Source organism: Oncorhynchus masou, chromosome 6 (assembly GCF_036934945.1).
Source record: "Oncorhynchus masou masou isolate Uvic2021 chromosome 6, UVic_Omas_1.1, whole genome shotgun sequence".
Taxonomy (NCBI): domain Eukaryota; kingdom Metazoa; phylum Chordata; class Actinopteri; order Salmoniformes; family Salmonidae; genus Oncorhynchus; species Oncorhynchus masou.
The window spans coordinates 2366766-2387659 of record NC_088217.1 but is presented as its reverse complement, the minus strand read 5'-3'; the positions used below and the strand labels follow the sequence as shown (position 1 = coordinate 2387659).

Below are 20894 nucleotides of genomic sequence, written 5' to 3'. Positions count from 1 at the left end.
TCCCAGGACCATTGGAGAGGCCACTCAACTCTCAGGGCCAATGGAGAGGCCACTCAACTCTCAGGGCCAATGTTTATTTGTGGTTCTCACCTCTGCCTTTGTCTCTAAAGTGTTACTGTTTGCATTGTGTGTGTGCTTCACAACTTCTATGTGAGTCACTGTACATATACAGTTTAGGCTTGGTGTTTTTACTTTAGAGTAATGTTGTTTAGTAAATTAGTTTAAGTAAAAACTGTATTTCTGTGTGTCTTACAACAATATATCCCTTTATTTTATTCAGTACAGAGTGGAGGATGCAGAGGATTTGGATGATGCCGTTGGGGAGTCACCCCTCCCCAACAAGCGCCCCCCACCAGTCAAGGTCTTCAACACCGCTACTATGTAAATCAACCCATCTGATAGTTCTACATCCACTTTTCATAGACCTCTTGAAAAAGAAAATAGGGGCTTCTACGTGACAAAGACAGTGGAGATGGGGACTATTCCTCCTAACAGAACCAGTTTGACCAAGACCAAGGTAAACAACGTGACAAAGACAGTGGAGAGGGGGACCATTCCTCCTAACAGAACCGGTTTCACCAAGACCAAGGTAAACAACGTGACAAAGACAGTGGAGAGGGGGACCATTCCTCCTAACAGAACCGGTTTCACCAAGACCAAGGTAAACAACGTGACAAAGACAGCGGAGAGGGGGACCATTCCTCCTAACAGAACCGGTTTCACCAAGACCAAGGTAAACAACGTGACAAAGACAGTGGAGATGGGGACCATTCCTCCTAACAGAACCGGTTTCACCAAGACCAAGGTAAACAACGTGACAAAGACAGTGGAGATGGGGACCATTCCTCCTAACAGAACCGGTTTCACCAAGACCAAGGTAAACAACGTGACAAAGACAGTGGAGATGGGGACCATTCCTCCTAACAGAACCGGTTTCACCAAGACCAAGGTAATCAACGTGACAAAGACAGTGGAGAGGGGGACCATTCCTCCTAACAGAACCGGTTTCACCAAGACCAAGGTAAACAACGTGACAAAGACAGTGGAGATGGGGACCATTCCTCCTAACAGAACCGGTTTCACCAAGACCAAGGTAAACAACGTGACAAAGACAGTGGAGATGGGGACCATTCCTCCTAACAGAACCGGTTTCACCAAGACCAAGGTAAACAACGTGACAAAGACAGTATATAGGGGGACCATTCCTCCTAACAGAACCGGTTTCACCAAGACCAAGGTAAACAACGTGACAAAGACAGTGGAGATGGGGACCATTCCTCCTAACAGAACCGGTTTCACCAAGACCAAGGTAAACAACGTGACAAAGACAGTGGAGATGGGGACCATTCCTCCTAACAGAACCGGTTTCACCAAGACCAAGGTAAACAACGTGACAAAGACAGTGGAGAGGGTGACCATTCCTCCTAACAGAACCGGTTTCACCAAGACCAAGGTAAACAACGTGACAAAGACAGTGGAGATGGGGACCATTCCTCCTAACGGAACCGGTTTCACCAAGACCAAGGTAAACAGCGTGACAAAGACAGTGGAGAGGGGGACCATTCCTCCTAACAGAACCGGTTTCACCAAGACCAAGGTAAACAACGTGACAAAGACAGTGGAGAGGGGGACCATTCCTCCTAACAGAACCGGTTTCACCAAGACCAAGGTAAACAACGTGACAAAGACAGTGGAGAGGGGGACCATTCCTCCTAACAGAACCGGTTTCACCAAGACCAAGGTAAACAACGTGACAAAGACAGTGGAGATGGGGACCATTCCTCCTAACGGAACCGGTTTCACCAAGACCAAGGTAAACAACGTGACAAAGACAGTGGAGAGGGGGACCATTCCTCCTAACAGAACCGGTTTCACCAAGACCAAGGTAAACAACGTGACAAAGACAGTGGAGAGGGGGACCATTCCTCCTAACAGAACCGGTTTCACCAAGACCAAGGTAAACAACGTGACAAAGACAGTGGAGATGGGGACCATTCCTCCTAACAGAACCGGTTTCACCAAGACCAAGGTAAACAACGTGACAAAGACAGTGGAGAGGGGGACCATTCCTCCTAACAGAACCGGTTTCACCAAGACCAAGGTAAACAACGTGACAAAGACAGTGGAGATGGGGACCATTCCTCCTAACAGAACCGGTTTCACAAAGACCAAGGTAAACAACGTGACAAAGACAGTGGAGATGGGGACCATTCCTCCTAACAGAACCGGTTTCAGCAAGACCAAGGTAAACAACGTGACAAAGACAGTGGAGAGGGGGACCATTCCTCCTAACAGAACCGGTTTCACCAAGACCAAGGTAAACAACGTGACAAAGACAGTGGAGAGGGGGACCATTCCTCCTAACAGAACCGGTTTCACCAAGACCAAGGTAAACAACGTGACAAAGACAGTGGAGAGGGGGACCATTCCTCCTAACAGAACCGGTTTCACAAAGACCAAGGTATACAACGTGACAAAAACAGTGGAGATGGGGACCATTCCTCCTAACAGAACCGGTTTCACCAAGACCAAGGTAAACAACGTGACAAAGACAGTGGAGAGTGGGACCATTCCTCCTAACAGAACCGGTTTCACCAAGACCAAGGTAAACAACGTGACAAAGACAGTGGAGAGTGGGACCATTCCTCCTAACAGAACCGGTTTCACCAAGACCAAGGTAAAGAACGTGACAAAGGCAGTGGAGAGGGGGACCATTCCTCCTAACAGAACCGGTTTCACCAAGACCAAGGTAAACAACGTGACAAAGACAGTGGAGAGGGGGACCATTCCTCCTAACAGAACCGGTTTCACCAAGACCAAGGTAAACAACGTGACAAAGACAGTGGAGAGGGGGACCATTCCTCCTAACAGAACCGGTTTCACCAAGACCAAGGTAAACAACGTGACAAAGACAGTGGAGAGTGGGACCATTCCTCCTAACAGAACCGGTTTCACAAAGACCAAGGTAAAGAACGTGACAAAGGCAGTGGAGAGGGGGACCATTCCTCCTAACAGAACCGGTTTCACCAAGACCAAGGTAAACAACGTGACAAAGACAGCGGAGAGGGGGACCATTCCTCCTAACAGAACCGGTTTCACAAAGACCAAGGTAAAGAACGTGACAAAGGCAGTGGAGAGGGGGACCATTCCTCCTAACAGAACCGGTTTCACCAAGACCAAGGTAATCAACGTGACAAAGAGAGCGGAGATGGGGACCATTCCTCCTATCAGAACCGGTTTCACCAAGACCAAGGTAAACAACGTGACAAAGACAGTGGAGATGGGGACCATTCCTCCTAACAGAACCGGTTTCACCAAGACCAAGGTAATCAACGTGACAAAGAGAGCGGAGATGGGGACCATTCCTCCTATCAGAACCGGTTTCACCAAGACCAAGGTAAACAACGTGACAAAGAGAGCGGAGATGGGGACCATATGTTGGATCAGGACCAACAAGGTGTTTTTTGTGAGATGTAAGGACAGGGTAGCCTAGTGGTTAGAGTGTAGATGCGGCAGGGTAGCCTAGTGGTTAGAGTGGTGGACTAGTAACCGGAACGTTGCAAGTTCAAACCCCCGAGCTGACAAGGTACAAATCTGTCATTCTGCCCCTGAACAAGGCAGTTAACACACTGTCCCTAAGCCGTCATTGAAAATAAGAAATTGTTCTTAACGGACTTGCCTAGTTAAATAAAAGTACAATTTAAAAAACTAGGGAAGTAACCATGCACACCACACAGTATTATGCATTCAATAACGACCATGTCTCAAGGAGGTGGAACGGGAAGCATGCCTCCCCCTCCCACTCAAGATGAGGGTTACTATCCAACACACATGCCAAAAAACATGATCTAATCAAATCAAAGTTTGTTTCTCACGTGCTCCGAAAACAACACCTTACAGTGAAATGGTTACTTACAGGCTCTAATAGTGCAGAAAATGTGTTAGGTGAACAATAGGTAAGTAAAGAAATAAAACAACAGTAAAAAGACAGGTTATATACAGTAGAGAGGCTATATACCGTAGAGGGGCTATATACAGTAGAGAGGCTATATACAGTAGAGGGGCTATATACAGTAGAGAGGCTATATACAGTAGAGAGGCTATATACAGTAGAGGGGCTATATACAGTAGTGAGGCTATATACAGTAGAGAGGTTATATACAGTAGAGAGGCTATATACAGTAGAGGGGCTATATACAGTAGAGAGGCTATATACCGTAGAGGCTATATACAGTAGAGAGGCTATATACCGTAGAGGCTATATACAGTAGAGAGGCTATATACCGTAGAGGCTATATACAGTAGAGGGGCTATATACAGTAGAGGGGCTATATACTGTAGAGAGGCTATATACAGTAGAGGCTATATACAGTAGAGGGGCTATATACAGTAGTGAGGCTATAAACAGCAGAGAGGCTATATACAGTAGAGGGGCTATATACAGTAGTGAGGCTATAAACAGCAGAGAGGCTATATACAGTAGAGGGGCTATATACAGTAGTGAGGCTATATACAGGAGAGGCTATATACAGGAGAGGCTATATACAGTAGAGAGGTTATATACAGTAGAGAGGCTATATACAATAGAGAGGCTATATACAGTGGAGGGGCTATATACAGTAGAGGGGCTATATACAGTAGAGGGGCTACATACAGTAGAGGGGTTCTATACAGTAGAGGGGTTCTATACAGTAGAGGGGCTCTATACAGTAGAGGCTATATACAGTAGAGGCTATATACAGTAGAGAGGACACATACAGTAGGGAGGCCTTATACAGTAGAGAGGCTATATACAGTAGAGGCTCTATACAGTAGCGAGGCCTTATACTGTAGAGAGGTTATATACAGTAGAGAGGCCATAAAGTAGCAAGGCTATATACAGTAGAGAGGCTATATACAGTAGAGAGGCTATATACAGTAGCGAGGCTATACACAGTAGAGAGGCCTTATACAGTGGAGAGGCTATAAAAGTAGAGGCTCTATACAGTAGTGAGGCTATATACAGTATGGAGGCCTTATACTGTAGAGAGGTTATATACAGTAGAGAGGCCATAAAGTAGCAAGGCTATATACAGTAGAGAGGCTATATACAGTAGAGAGGCTATACACAGTAGAGAGGCCTTATACAGTGGAGAGGCTTTTTACAGTAGCGAGGCTATAAAAGTAGCGAGGCAACATACAGACACCGGTTAGTCTGTCTGATTGAGGTAGTATGTACATGTAGATATGGTTAAAGTGATTATGCATACAGTGGGGCGAAAAAGTATTTAGTCAGCCACCAATTGTGCAAGTTCTCCCACTTAAAAAGATGAGAGAGGCCTGTAATTTTCATCATAGGTACACTTCAACTATGACAGACAAAATGAGAGAAAAAAATCCAGAAAATCACATTGTAGGATTTTTAATGAATTTATTTGCAAATTATGGTGGAAAATAAGTATTTGTTCACCTACAAACAAAGCAAGATTTCTGGCTCTCACAGGCCTGTAACTTCTTCTTTAAGAGGCTCCTCTGTCCTCCACTCATTACCTGTATTAATGGCACCTGTTTGAACTTATTATCAGTATAAAAGACACCTGTCCACAACCTCAAACAGTCACACTCCAAACTCCACTATGGCCAAGACCAAAGAGCTGTCAAAGGACACCAGAAACAAAATTGTAGACCTGCACCAGGCTGGGAAGACTGAATCTGCAATAGGTAAGCAGCTTGGTTTGAAGAAATCAACTGTGGGAGCAATTTTTAGGAAATGGAAGACATACAAGACCACTGATAATCTCCCACAATCTGGGGCTCCACGCAAGATCTCACCCCGTGGGGTCAAAATGATCACAAGAACGGTGAGCAAAAATCCCAGAACCACACGGGGGGACCTAGTAAATGACCTGCAGAGAGCTGGGACCAAAGTAACAAAGCCTACCATCAGTAACACACTACGCCGCCAGGGACTCAAATCCTGCAGTGCCAGACGTGTCCCCCTGCTTAAGCCAGTACATGTCCAGGCACGTCTGAAATTGGCTAGAGAGCATTTGGATGATCCAGAAGAAGATCGGGAGAATGTCATATGGTCAGATGAAACCAAAATATAACTTTTTGGTAAAAACTCAACTCGTCGTGTTTGGATGACAAAGAATGCTGAGTTGCACCCAAAGAACACCATATCTACTGTGAAGCATGGGGGTGGAAACATCATGCTTTGGTGCTGTTTTTCTGCAAAGCAACCAGGACGACTGATCCGTGGAAAGGAAAGAATGAATGGGGCCATGTATCGTGAGATTTTGAGTGAAAACCTCCTTCCATCAGCAAGGGCATTGAAGATGAAACGTGGCTGGGTCTTTCAGCATGACAATGATCCCAAACACAACCGCCCGGGCAACGAAGGAGTAGCATCGTAAGAAGCATTTTAAGGTCCTGGAGTGGCCGTGCCAGTCTCCAGATCTCAACCCCATAGAAAATCTTTGGAGGGAGTTGAAAGTCTCTGTTGCCCAGCAACAGCCCCAAAACATCACTGCTCTAGAGGAGATCTGCATAGAGGAATGGGCCAAAATACCAGCAACAGTGTGTGAAAACCTTGTGAAGACTTACAGAAAACATTTGACCTCTATCATTGCCAACAAAGGGTATATAACAAAGTATTGAGATAAACTTTTGTTATTGACCAAATACTTATTTTCCACCATAATTTGCAAATAAATTCATTAAAAATCCTACTATGTGATTTTCTGGATTTTTTTTCTCATTTTGTCTGTCATAGTTGAAGTGTACCTATGATGAAAATTACAGGCCTCTCTCATCTTTTTAAGTGAGAAAACTTGCACAATTGGTTGCTGACTAAATACTTTTTGCCCCACTGTACATGATGAACAGAGAGTCGCAGTTGCGTAAAAGAGGTTGGTGGGTGGTGGGACACATTGCAGATAGCCCGGTTAGCCAATGTGCGGAAGCAACTGGTTGGTCGGCCCCAATGAGGTATTATGTACATGAATGTATATTTAAAGTGACTATGCACTTTTTAAAAAAGGAAGAAAATGAAGAACTGCAAGCATTGGGGGAACACAGGGGGGGGGGGGGGGGGGCACGGGGGGGGGATACCAGATCTTCTGTCCAAAATGACAGTTAGATTTTTTGCTTCCTGGTCAGAGAGGGGCCGCTTCAAAGATGATCAAGACATGAACAAGATACATGGAAAGGGGAATCTAATCATCTCCACCTGAGAGGTAAAAGGAACAAGACGCCATTTTGTAAATAGTTCAGCTTCTTTCTATTGTTGCACCTTTTTTAGTGAAGGACACGTGTGTAACCAAGTTTGTGTTTTTATTTCTTTATGTATTTCTGTTGTTTTTATATTGTTTTTGTAAACAGATTATTTGTATGTGTGACCAATACATTGGATATGCCTAGGCTAAACGTTCAGGCACTTCAGAGAGGTTGAAAAAAAAACGCTTCGATATCCCCTGTATGTCCCCCGACACTACCACAATGTTTGAGAGAGGTTGGTGTTGTAGAAATTGTTTGCAAATATATAATAGCACTGGAATTATCTACTTTACAGACATGCCACTTTGGAGAGGTTTGGAAACTCTTGGAAACATCCCGTGACCACATCCGAGCTACTTACCCAAGCCTCCACAGCTTCTCCTTCACCCTAATCCAGATAGCAGATGTTCTGAAATAGCTGCAAAACCTGAACCCGTAAAAATCAGCCGGGCTAGACAATCTGGACCCTCTCTTTCTAAAATTATCTGCCATCATTGTTGCAACCCCTATTACTAGCCTATTCAACCTCTCTTTCGTATCGTCTGAGATCCCCAAAGATTGGAAAGCTGCCGCGGTCATCCCCCTCTCAAAGGGGGATACACTCTAGACCCAAACTGCTACAGACCTATATCTATCCTACCCTGCATCTCTAAGGTCTTCGAAAGCCAAGTTAACAAACAGATTACCGACCATTTTGAATCCCACCATAGCTTCTTCGCTATGCAGTCTGGTTTCAGAGCTGGTCATGGGTGCACCTCAGCCACGCTCAAGGTCCTAAACGATATCATAACCACCATCGATAAAAGACATTACTGTGCAGCTGTCTTCATCGACCTGGCCAAGGCTTTTGTGTGTTCTGAACTATGTAACTCATGTCTCCCAGATACCTTCTTTCCAAATATACCAAGTGTTGGCATGTCAGAATCATATAATTAAATCAAATCAAATCAAATCAAATTTTATTTGTCACATAAACACATGGTTAGCAGATGTTAATGCGAGTGTAGCGAAATGCTTGTGCTTCCAGTTCCGACAATGCAGTAATAACCAACAAGTAATCTAACTAACAATTCCTAATCTACTGTCTTATACACAGTGTAAGGGGATAAAGAATATGTACATAAAGATATATGAATGAGTGATGGTACAGAGCAGCATAGGCAAGATACAGTAGATGGTATCGAGTACAGTATATACATAAGAGATGAGTATGTAAACAAAGTGGCATAGTTAAAGTGGCTAGTGATACATGTATTACATAAGGATGCAGTAGATGATAGAGTACAGTATATACGTATACATTTGAGATGAATAATGTAGGGTATGTAAACATTATATTATGTAGCATTGTTTAAAGTGGCTAGTGATATATTTTACATCCTTTCCCATCAATTTCCATTATTGAAGTGGCTGGAGTTGAGTCAGTGTGTTGGCAGCAGCCACTCAATGTTAGTGGTTGCTGTTTAACAGTCTGATGGCTTTGAGATAGAAGCTGTTTTTCAGTCTCTCGGTCCCAGCTTTGATGCACCTGTACTGACCTCGCCTTCTGGATGATAGCGGGGTGAACAGGCAGTGGCTCGGGTGGGTGTTGTCCTTGATGATCTTTATGGCCTTCCTCTAACATCGGGTGGTGTAGGTGTCCTGGAGGGCAGGTAGTTTGCCCCTGGTGATACGTTGTGCAGACCTCACTACCCTCTGGAGAGCCTTACGGTTGTGGGCGGAGCAGTTGCCGTACCAGGCGGTGATACAGCCCGCCAGGATGCTCTCGATTGTGCATCTGTAGAAGTTTGTGAGTGTTTTTGGTGACAAGCCAAATTTCTTCAGCCTCCTGAGGTTGAAGAGGCGATGCTGCGCCTTCTTCACGATGCTGTCTGTGTGAGTGGACCAATTTAGTTTGTCTGTGATGTGTATGCCGAGGAACTTAAAACTTACTACCCGCTTCACTACTGTTCCATCGATGTGGATAGGGGGGTGTTCCCTCTGCTGTTTCCTGAAGTCCACAATCATCTCTTTTGTTTTGTTGACGTTGAGTGTGAGGTTATTTTCCTGACACCACACTCCGAGGGCCCTCACCTCCTCCCTGTAGGCCGTCTCGTCGTTGTTGGTAATCAAGCCTACCACTGTTGTGTCGTCCGCAAACTTGATGATTGAGTTGGAGGCGTGCGTTGCCGCGCAGTCGTGGGTGAACAGGGAGTACAGGAGAGGGCTCAGAACGCACCCTTGTGGGGCCCCAGTGTTGAGGATCAGCAGGGTGGAGATGTTGTTGCCTACCCTCACCACCTGGGGGCGGCCCGTCAGGAAGTCCAGTACCCAGTTGCACAGGGCGGGGTCGAGACCCAGGGTCTCGAGCTTGATGACGAGTTTGGAGGGTACTATGGTGTTAAATGCCGAGCTGTAGTCGATGAGCAGCATTCTCACATAGGTATTCCTCTTTTCCAGATGGGTTAGGGCAGTGTGCAGTGTGGTTGAGATTGCATCGTCTGTGGACCTATTTGGGCGGTAAGCAAATTGGAGTGGGTCTAGGGTGTCAGGTAGGGTGGAGGTGATATGGTCCTTGACTAGTCTCTCAAAGCACTTCATGATGACGGAAGTGAGTGCTACGGGGCGGTAGTCGTTTAGCTCAGTTACCTTAGCTTTCTTGGGAACAGGAACAATGGTGGCCCTCTTGAAGCATGTGGGAACAGCAGACTGGTATAGGGATTGATTGAATATGTCCGTAAACACACCAGCCAGCTGGTCTGCGCATGCTCTGAGGGCGCGGCTTGGGATGCCGTCTGGGCCTGCAGCCTTGCGAGGGTTAACACGTTAAAAGTTTTACTCACCTCGGCTGCAGTGAAGGAGAGACCAAATGTTTCCGTTGCAGGCCATGTCAGTGGCACTGTATTGTCCTCAAAGCGGGCAAAAAAGTTATTTAGTCTGCCTGGGAGCAAGACATCTTGGTCCGTGACTGGGCTGGTTTTCTTCTTGTAGTCCGTGATTGACTGTAGACCCTGCCACATACCTCTTGTGTCTGAGCCGTGAATTGAGTTTCTACTTTGTCTCTATACTGACGCTTAGCTTGTTTGATAGCCTTACGGAGGGAATAGCTGCACTGTTTGTATTCGGTCATATTACCAGTCACCTTGCCCTGATTAAAAGCAGTGGTTCGCGCTTTCAGTTTCATGCGAATGCTGCTATCAATCCACGGGTTTCTGGTTAGGGAATGTTTTAATCGTTGCTATGGGAACGACATCTTCAACGCACGTTCTAATGAACTCGCACACCGAATCAGCGTATTCGTCAATGTTGTTGCCTGACGCAATACGAAACATGTCCCAGTCCACGTGATGGAAGCAGTCTTGGAGTGTGGAATCAGCTTGGTCAGACCAGCGTTGGAGAGACCTCAGCGTGGGAGCTTCTTGTTTTAGTTTCTGTCTGTAGGCAGGGATCTGCAAAATGGAGTCGTGGTCAGCTTTTCCGAAAGGGGGGAGGGGCAGGGCCTTATATGCGTCGCGGAAGTTAGAATAACAGTGATCCAAGGTTTTGCCAGCCCTGGTGGCGCAATCGATATGCTGATACATTTTAGGGAGTCTTGTTTTCAGATTAGCCTTGTTAAAATCCCCAGCTACAATGAATGCAGCCTCAGGATGTATGGATTCCAGTTTGCAAAGAGTCAAATAAAGTTCGTTCAGAGCCATCGATGTGTTTGCTTGGGGGGTACGGCTGTGATAATAATCGAAGAGAATTCTCAAAGGTGTTTGTTTCTGTCGGCGCGATGCGTGGAGAAACCCCCTGGCTGCACCACCACCAAGAGCGTCTCTCCAGTGAGCCATGTTTCCATGAAGCAAAGAACGTTACAGTCTCTGATGTCCCTCTGGAATGCTACCCTTGCTCGGATTTCATCAACCTTGTTGTCAAGAGACTGGACATTGGCGAGAAGAATGCGAGGAAGTGGGGCACGATGTGCCCGTCTACGTAGTCTGACCAGAAGACCGCCTCGTTTCCCTCTTTTACAAAGTCTTTTTTTTGGGTTGCCGGCTGGGATCCATTCCGTTGTCCTGGTTGAAAGGCAGAACACAGGATCCGCTTCGCGAAAGTCATATTCTTGGTCGTACTGATGGTGAGTTGACGCTGATCTTATATTCAGTAGTTCTTCTCGACTGTATGTAATGAAACCTAAGATGACCTGGGGTACTAATGTAAGAAATAACACGTAAAAAACAAAAAACTGCATAGTTTCCTAGGAACGCAAAGCGAGGCGGCCATCTCTGTCGGCGCCGGAAGTAGTTAGTTAGTTTGGGGTATGTTTTTTTAGGTGGAAATCTACATTTTACCGTTACATTTAAGAGCATACCACCCTGCTGGCCACTGCTGGCTTAGCTCTGAAGCTTAGCAGGCTTGCTCCTGGTCGATCCCTGGATGGGATACCAGATGCTGCTGGAAGTAGTGTTGGAGGGCCAGTAGGAGGCACTCTATCCTCTGGTCTAAAATAAAATATCCCAATGCCCCAGGGCAGTAATTGGGGACATTGCCCTTTGTAGGGTGCTGCCTTTCAGATGAGATGTTAAACGGGTGTCCTGACTCTCTGTGGTCAGAGTAGGGGTGTTAACCCTGGTGTCCTGACTCTCTGTGGTCAGAGTAGGGGTGTTAACCCTGGTGTCCTGACTCTCTGTGGTCAGAGTAGGGGTGTTAACCCTGGTGTCCGGACTCTCTGTGGTCAGAGTAGAGGTGTTAACCCTGGTGTCCGGACTCTCTGTGGTCAGAGTAGAGGTGTTAACCCTGGTGTCCTGACTCTCTGTGGTCAGAGTAGGGGTGTTAACCCTGGTGTCCGGACTCTCTGTGGTCAGAGTAGAGGTGTTAACCCTGGTGTCCTGACTCTCTGTGGTCAGAGTAGTGGTGTTAACCCTGGTGTCCTGACTCTCTGTGGTCAGAGTAGAGGTGTTAACCCTGGTGTCCGGACTCTCTGTGGTCAGAGTAGAGGTGTTAACCCTGGTGTCCTGACTCTCTGTGGTCAGAGTAGGGGTGTTAACCCTGGTGTCCGGACTCTCTGTGGTCAGAGTAGAGGTGTTAACCCTGGTGTCCTGACTCTCTGTGGTCAGAGTAGTGGTGTTAACCCTGGTGTCCTGACTCTCTGTGGTCAGAGTAGGGGTGTCCTGACTCTCTGTGGTCAGAGTAGGGGTGTTAACCCTGGTGTCCGGACTCTCTGTGGTCAGAGTAGAGGTGTTAACCCTGGTGTCCTGACTCTCTGTGGTCAGAGTAGTGGTGTTAACCCTGGTGTCCTGACTCTCTGTGGTCAGAGTAGGGGTGTCCTGACTCTCTGTGGTCAGAGTAGGGGTGTTAACCCTGGTGTCCTGACTCTCTGTGGTCAGAGTAGGGGTGTTAACCCTGGTGTCCTGACTCTCTGTGGTCAGAGTAGGGGTGTTAACCCTGGTGTCCTGACTCTCTGTGGTCAGAGTAGGGGTGTTAACCCTGGTGTCCTGACTCTCTGTAGTCAGAGTAGGGGTGTTAACCCTGGTGTCCTGACTCTCTGTGGTCAGAGTAGGGGCGTTAACCCTGGTGTCCTGACTCTCTGTTGTCAGAGTAGAGGTGTTAACCCTGGTGTCCGGACTCTCTGTGGTCAGAGTAGGGGTGTTAACCCTGGTGTCCTGACTCTCTGTGGTCAGAGTAGGGGTGTTAACCCTGGTGTCCTGACTCTCTGTGGTCAGAGTAGAGGTGTTAACCCTGGTGTCCTGACTCTCTGTGGTCAGAGTAGGGGTGTTAACCCTGGTGTCCTGACTCTCTGTGGTCAGAGTAGGGGTGTTAACCCTGGTGTCCTGACTCTCTGTGGTCAGAGTAGGGTGTTAACCCTGGTGTCCTGACTCTCTGTGGTCAGAGTAGGGTGTTAACCCTGGTGTCCTGACTCTCTGTGGTCAGAGTAGGGGTGTTAACCCTGGTGTCCTGACTCTCTGTGGTCAGAGTAGGGTGTTAACCCTGGTGTCCTGACTCTCTGTGGTCAGAGTAGGGGTGTCCCTGACTCTCTGTGGTCAGAGTAGGGGTGTTAACCCTGGTGTCCTGACTCTCTGTGGTCAGAGTAGAGGTGTTAACCCTGGTGTCCTGACTCTCTGTGGTCAGAGTAGGGTGTTAACCCTGGTGTCCTGACTCTCTGTGGTCAGAGTAGAGGTGTTAACCCTGGTGTCCTGACTCTCTGTGGTCAGAGTAGGGGTGTTAACCCTGGTGTCCTGACTCTCTGTGGTCAGAGTAGGGGTGTTAACCCTGGTGTCCTGACTCTCTGTGGTCAGAGTAGAGGTGTTAACCCTGGTGTCCTGACTCTCTGTGGTCAGAGTAGGGGTGTTAACCCTGGTGTCCTGACTCTCTGTGGTCAGAGTAGGGTGTTAACCCTGGTGTCCTGACTCTCTGTGGTCAGAGTAGGGGTGTCCTGACTCTCTGTGGTCAGAGTAGAGGTGTTAACCCTGGTGTCCTGACTCTCTGTGGTCAGAGTAGGGGTGTTAACCCTGGTGTCCTGACTCTCTGTGGTCAGAGTAGAGGTGTTAACCCTGGTGTCTTGACTCTCTGTGGTCAGAGTAGAGGTGTTAACCCTGGTGTCTTGACTCTCTGTGGTCAGAATAGGGGTGTTAACCCCGGTTTCCTGGCTAAATTCCCAATCTGGCCCTCAAACCATCACGGTCACCTAATAATCCCCAGTTTACAATTGACTCATTCATCCCCCCTCCTCTCCCCGGTAACTATTCCCCAGGTCATTTATGTAAATGAGAATGTGTTCTCAGTCAAATAACCTGGTAAAATAAGGGAAATAATAGGTTGGTTTTGAAAGCTAAAAGTTTGGCAAGTAGCAACAAACAGCACAGGGATGGAGATGTGTTGAGGCCAGCTGTAGTGTCTCTGTGTTGAGGCCAGTGTAGTGTCTTTGTGTTGAGGCCAGCTGTAGTGTCTCTGTGTTGTATTATCTCTGTGTTGAGTTCAGATGCAGTGTCTCTGTGTTGTAGTGTCTCTGTGTTGAGGTCAGCTGTAGTGTCTCTGTGTTGTAGTGTCTCTGTGTTGAGTTCAGCTGTAGTGTCTCTGTGTTGAGGTCAGCTGTAGTGTCTCTGTGTTGAGGTCAGCTGTAGTGTCTCTGTGTTGTAGTGTCTCTGTGTTGAGGCCAGCTGTAGTGTCTCTGTGTTGTAGTGGCTCTGTGTTGAGGCCAGCTGTAGTGTCTCTGTGTTGTAGTGTCTCTGTGTTGAGGCCAGCTGTAGTGTCTCTGTGTTGTAGTGTCTCTGTGTTGAGGTCAGCTGTAGTGTCTCTGTGTTGTAGTGTCTCTGTGTTGAGGTCAGCTGTAGTGTCTCTGTGTTGAGGTCAGCTGTAGTGTCTCTGTGTTGAGGCCAGCTGTAGTGTCTCTGTGTTGTAGTGTCTCTGTGTTGAGGCCAGCTGTAGTGTCTCTGTGTTGTAGTGTCTCTGTGTTGAGGTCAGCTGTAGTGTCTCTGTGTTGAGGCCAGCTGTAGTGTCTCTGTGTGGTAGTGTCTCTGTGTTGAGGCCAGCTGTAGTGTCTCTGTGTTGAGGCCAGCTGTCGTGTCTATGTGTTGTAGTGTCTCTGTGTTGAGGCCATCTGTAGTGTCTCTGTGTTGAGGCCAGCTGTAGTGTCTCTGTGCTGAGGCCAGCTGTAGTGTCCCTGTGTTGAGGCCAGCTGTAGTGTCTGTATCTCAACTGAAGAATGGAGGTTAATTTCAGTAAACAGAAATGTATTTTCTTATTCTCTCTGAAAACAATGTTGAATTTGAATTCACTTCCTGAATTGATTGAAACAGATTGACTCCAGCCCCGCTGTAATGGGCAGGACTGGTGAGGTCTGGGGTTGGCACCAATGTATATATATAATAGGCAGGACTGGGGAGGTCTGGGGTTGACACCAATGTATATATATAATAGGCAGGACTGGTGAGGTCTGGGGTTGACACCAATGTATATATATAATAGGCAGGACTGGTGAGGTCTGGGGTTGGCACCAATGTATATATATATAATAGGCAGGACTGGGGAGGTCTGGGGTTGACACCAATGTATATATATAATAGGCAGGACTGGTGAGGTCTGGGGTTGACACCAATGTATATATATAATAGGCAGGACTGGGGAGGTCTGGGGTTGGCACCAATGTATATATATAATAGGCAGGGCTGGTGAGGTCTGGGGTTGGCACCAATGTATATATATAATAGGCAGGACTGGTGAGGTCTGGGGTTGACACCAATGTATATATATAATAGGCAGGACTGGTGAGGTCTGGGGTTGGCACCAATGTATATATATAATAGGCAGGACTGGTGAGGTCTGGGGTTGGCACCAATGACACATGGTTATGGTTTACAGGGGCCAACACAAATTGTTGTGTTGTATACTATAATGTGTTGTATACTATAATGTGTTGTATACTGTACTGTCTTGTATACTGTACTGTGTTGTGTTGTATACTATAATGTGTTGTATAATGTACTGTGTTGTATACTATAATGTGTTGTGTTGTATACTGTACTGTGTTGTGTTGTATTCTGTACTGTGTTGTGTTGTATTCTGTACTGTGTTGTGTTGTATACTGTACTGTGTTGTGTTGTATTCTGTACTGTGTTGTGTTGTATACTGTACTGTGTTGTGTTGTATTCTGTACTGTGTTGTGTTGTATACTGTACTGTGTTGTGTTGTATACTGTACTGTGTTGTGTTGTATTCTGTACTGTGTTGTGTTGTATACTGTACTGTGTTGTGTTGTATTCTGTACTGTGTTGTGTTGTATACTGTACTGTGTTGTGTTGTATACTGTACTGTGTTGTGTTGTATACTGTACTGTGTTGTGTTGTATACTGTACTGTGTTGTGTTGTACTCTGTACTGTGTTGTGTTGTATTCTGTACTGTGTTGTGTTGTATACTGTACTGTGTTGTGTTGTATACTGTACTGTGTTGTGTTGTATACTGTACTGTGTTGTGTTGTATACTGTACTGTGTTGTGTTGTATTCTGTACTGTGTTGTGTTGTATTCTGTACTGTGTTGTGTTGTATTCTGTACTGTGTTGTGTTGTATGCTGTACTGTGTTGTGTTGTATACTGTACTGTGTTGTGTTGTATACTGTACTGTGTTGTGTTGTATGCTGTACTGTGTTGTGTTGTATACTGTACTGTGTTGTGTTGTATGCTGTACTGTGTTGTGTTGTATGCTGTACTGTGTTGTGTTGTATACTGTACTGTGTTGTGTTGTATACTGTACTGTGTTGTGTTGTATGCTGTACTGTGTTGTGTTGTATGCTGTACTGTGTTGTGTTGTATACTGTACTGTGTTGTGTTGTATACTGTACTGTGTTGTGTTGTATACTGCACTGTGTTGTGTTGTATACTGTACTGTGTTGTGTTGTATACTGCACTGTGTTGTGTTGTATTCTGCACTGTGTTGTGTTGTATGCTGCACTGTGTTGTGTTGTATACTGTACTGTGTTGTGTTGTATGCTGTACTGTGTTGTGTTGTATACTGTACTGTGTTGTGTTGTATGCTGTACTGTGTTGTGTTGTATACTGTACTGTGTTGTGTTGTATACTGTACTGTGTTGTGTTGTGTTGTATACTGTACTGTGTTGTGTTGTATACTGTACTGTGTTGTGTTGTATACTGTACTGTGTTGTGTTGTATACTGTACTGTGTTGTGTTGTATGCTGTACTGTGTTGTGTTGTATACTGTACTGTGTTGTGTTGTATACTGTACTGTGTTGTGTTGTATACTGTACTGTGTTGTGTTGTGTTGTATACTGTACTGTGTTGTGTTGTATACTGTACTGTGTTGTGTTGTATACTGTACTGTGTTGTGTTGTATACTGCACTGTGTTGTGTTGTATACTGTACTGTGTTGTGTTGTATACTGCACTGTGTTGTGTTGTATGCTGTACTGTGTTGTGTTGTATACTGCACTGTGTTGTGTTGTATACTGTACTGTGTTGTGTTGTATGCTGTACTGTGTTGTGTTGTATACTGTACTGTGTTGTGTTGTATGCTGTACTGTGTTGTGTTGTGTTGTATCACCAATGTATATATATATAATAGGCTGCACTGTGTTGTGTTGTATGCTGTACTGTGTTGTGTTGTATACTGTACTGTGTTGTGTTGTATTCTGTACTGTGTTGTGTTGTATTCTGTACTGTGTTGTGTTGTATTCTGTACTGTGTTGTGTTGTATTCTGTACTGTGTTGTGTTGTATACTGCACTGTGTTGTGTTGTATACTGTACTGTGTTGTGTTGTATGCTGTACTGTGTTGTGTTGTATACTGTACTGTGTTGTGTTGTATGCTGTACTGTGTTGTGTTGTATGCTGCACTGTGTTGTGTTGTATGCTGTACTGTGTTGTGTTGTATACTGTACTGTGTTGTGTTGTATGCTGTACTGTGTTGTGTTGTATACTGTACTGTGTTGTGTTGTATGCTGTACTGTGTTGTGTTGTATGCTGCACTGTGTTGTGTTGTATGCTGTACTGTGTTGTGTTGTATACTGTACTGTGTTGTGTTGTATTCTGTACTGTGTTGTGTTGTATTCTGTACTGTGTTGTGTTGTATTCTGTACTGTGTTGTGTTGTATTCTGTACTGTGTTGTGTTGTATTCTGTACTGTGTTGTGTTGTATTCTGTACTGTGTTGTGTTGTATTCTGTACTGTGTTGTGTTGTATGCTGTACTGTGTTGTGTTGTATTCTGTACTGTGTTGTGTTGTATTCTGTACTGTGTTGTGTTGTATGCTGTACTGTGTTGTGTTGTATGCTGTACTGTGTTGTGTTGTATACTTTTTTGTGTTGTATTCTTTTTTGTGTTGTGTGTTGTGTACTGTATTGTATACTGTGTGTTGTTGTGTACTATATTGTATACTGTGTTGTGTTGTGTACTGTGTTGAAAAGTGTGTTGTGTACTATGTTGTGTTGCATACTGTGTTGTGCTTTATTCTGTGTTATATAATGTATTGTGTTGTGTACTGTGTTGTGTTGTATATAGTGTTGTTCTGTAAACTGTGTGATGTTGTATTGTATTCTGTGTGGTGTTGTAATCTGTGTTGTACTTTATGTTGTGTTATGCTGTCCTGTCTCCTCTCCCCAGACCCTGCTGGCTAAGGCCCTGTATGATAACATAGCCGAGTGCAGTGATGAGCTGGGCTTCAGGAAGGGAGACGTGGTTACAGTGCTGCAACAGGAAGTAGAAGGGAGCTGTGGTTGGTGGATGTGCTTTCTGTCTGGACGACAGGGCCTGGCACCAGCCAATCGCCTGCAGCTCCTACCACTGGCCCCACTCCAGACCCCGGCTCAGACCCAGGTATGACTGGGTTTAATATTTTCCTGGTATTTACAAATGTTCCATCCGAAAAATTAATCACTATTCTCACGAGTAACCCGGTATTTCCAGAGCAGTGATACTAGCAGTGATACTATCCAGAGCAGTGATAGCAGTAGTGATACTATCCAGAGTAGTGATACTAGTAGTGATGCTATCCAGAGTAGTGATACTATCCAGAGTAGTGATAATATCCAGAGTAGTGATACTATCCAGAGTAGTGATACTAGCAGTGATACTAGTAGTGATACTATCCAGAGTAGTGATAATATCCAGAGTAGTGATACTATCCAGAGTAGTGATACTAGCAGTGATACTATCCAGAGTAGTGATAATATCCAGAGTAGTGATACTATCCAGAGTAGTGATACTATCCAGAGTAGTGATACTAGTAGTGATACTATCCAGAGTAGTGATAATATCCAGAGTAGTGATACTATCCAGAGTAGTGATACTAGCAGTGATACTAGCAGTGATACTATCCAGAGTAGTGATACTATCCAGGGCAGTAATACTATCCAGGGTAGTAATACTATCCAGAGTAGTGATACTAGTAGTGATACTATCCAGAGTAGTGATACTATCCAGGGCAGTAATACTATCCAGAGCAGTGATACTATAAGAGTAGTGATACTATCAGAGTAGTGATACTATCAGAGTAGTGATGCTATCCAGAGCAGTGATACTATCAGAGTAGTGATACTATCCATAGCAGTGATACTATCAGAGCAGTGATACTATCCAGAGTAGTGATACTATCCAGAGTAGTGATACTAGCAGTGATACTATCCAGAGTAGTGATACAAGCAGTGATAATATCCAGAGTAGTGATACTATCAGAGTAGTGATTCTATCCAGAGCAGTGATACTATCCAGAGTAGTGATACAAGCAGTGATACTATCCAGAGTAGTGATACAAGCAGTGATAATATCCAGAGTAGTGATACTATCAGAGTAGTGATTCTATCCAGGGTAGTAATACTATCCAGAGTAGTGATACTAGTAGTGATACTATCCAGAGTAGTGATACTATCCAGAGTAGTGATACTATCCAGAGCAGTGATACTATAAGAGTAGTGATACTATCAGAGTAGTGATACTATCAGAGTAGTGATGCTATCCAGAGCAGTGATACTATCAGAGTAGTGATACTATCCATAGCAGTGATACTATCAGAGCAGTGATACTATCCAGAGTAGTGATACTATCCAGAGTAGTGATACTAGCAGTGATACTATCCAGAGTAGTGATACAAGCAGTGATAATATCCAGAGTAGTGATACTATCAGAGTAGTGATTCTATCCAGAGCAGTGATACTATCCAGAGTAGTGATACAAGCAGTGATACTATCCAGAGGAGTTATACTATCCAGAGCAGTGATACTAGTAGTGATACTATCAGAGCAGTGATACTATCCAGAGCAGTGATACTATCAGAGAAGTGATACTATCCAGAGCAGTGATACTATCCAGAGTAGTGATACTAGCAGTGATACTATCCAGATGAGTTATACTATCCAGAGCAGTGATACTATCAGAGCAGTGATACGATCAGAGCAGTGATACTATCCAGAGTAGTGATACTATCCAGAGCAGTGATACTATCCAGAGTAGTGATACTATCCAGAGCAGTGATACTATCCAGAGCAGTGATACTAGTAGTGATACTATCAGAGTAGTGATACTATCCAGAGCAGTGATACTATCAGAGTAGTGATACTATCCAGAGTAGTGATACTATCCAGAGCAGTGATACTATCCAGAGTAGTGATACTAGCAGTGATACTATCCAGAGTAGTTATACTATGCAGAGCAGTGATACTATCAGAGCAGTGATACGATCAGAGCAGTGATACTATCCAGAGCAGTGATACTATCAGTGATACTATCCAGAGCAGTGATAATATCCAGAGTAGTGTTACTATCCAGAGCAGTGATACTAGCAGTGATACTATCCAGAGTAGTGATACTATCCAGAGCAGTGATACTATCCAGAGCAGTGATACTATCCAGAGCAGTGATACTAGCAGTGATACTATCCAGAGTAGTGATACTATCCAGAGCAGTGATAATATCCAGAGTAGTGTTACTATCCAGAGCAGTGATACTAGCAGTGATACTATCCAGAGTAGTGATACTATCCAGAGCAGTGATACTATCCAGAGCAGTGATACTGTCAGAGCAGTGATACTATCCAGAGTAGTGATACTAACCAGAGTAGTGATACTATCCAGAGTAGTGATACTATTCAGAGCAGTGATACTATCAGAGAAGTGATACTATCCAGAGCAGTGATACTATCCAGAGTAATGATACTATCAGAGTAGTGATACTATCAG

The 20894-nt window shown here is 45.0% G+C and overlaps 1 protein-coding gene across 1 annotated transcript in view; it reads left to right on the top strand.

Moving 5' to 3' along the window:
* The first annotated feature begins 2833 nt into the window (after nucleotides 1–2833).
* cass4 (Cas scaffold protein family member 4) overlaps nucleotides 2834–20894 on the top strand; it is a 48571-nt gene continuing 30510 nt past the window's right edge. Inside the window, 2 exon segments of the mRNA XM_064967383.1 lie at nucleotides 2834–3397; nucleotides 18325–18537. Of these exon segments, the coding sequence (XP_064823455.1) occupies nucleotides 3209–3397; nucleotides 18325–18537 (402 nt within the window). The 5' untranslated portion in view covers nucleotides 2834–3208.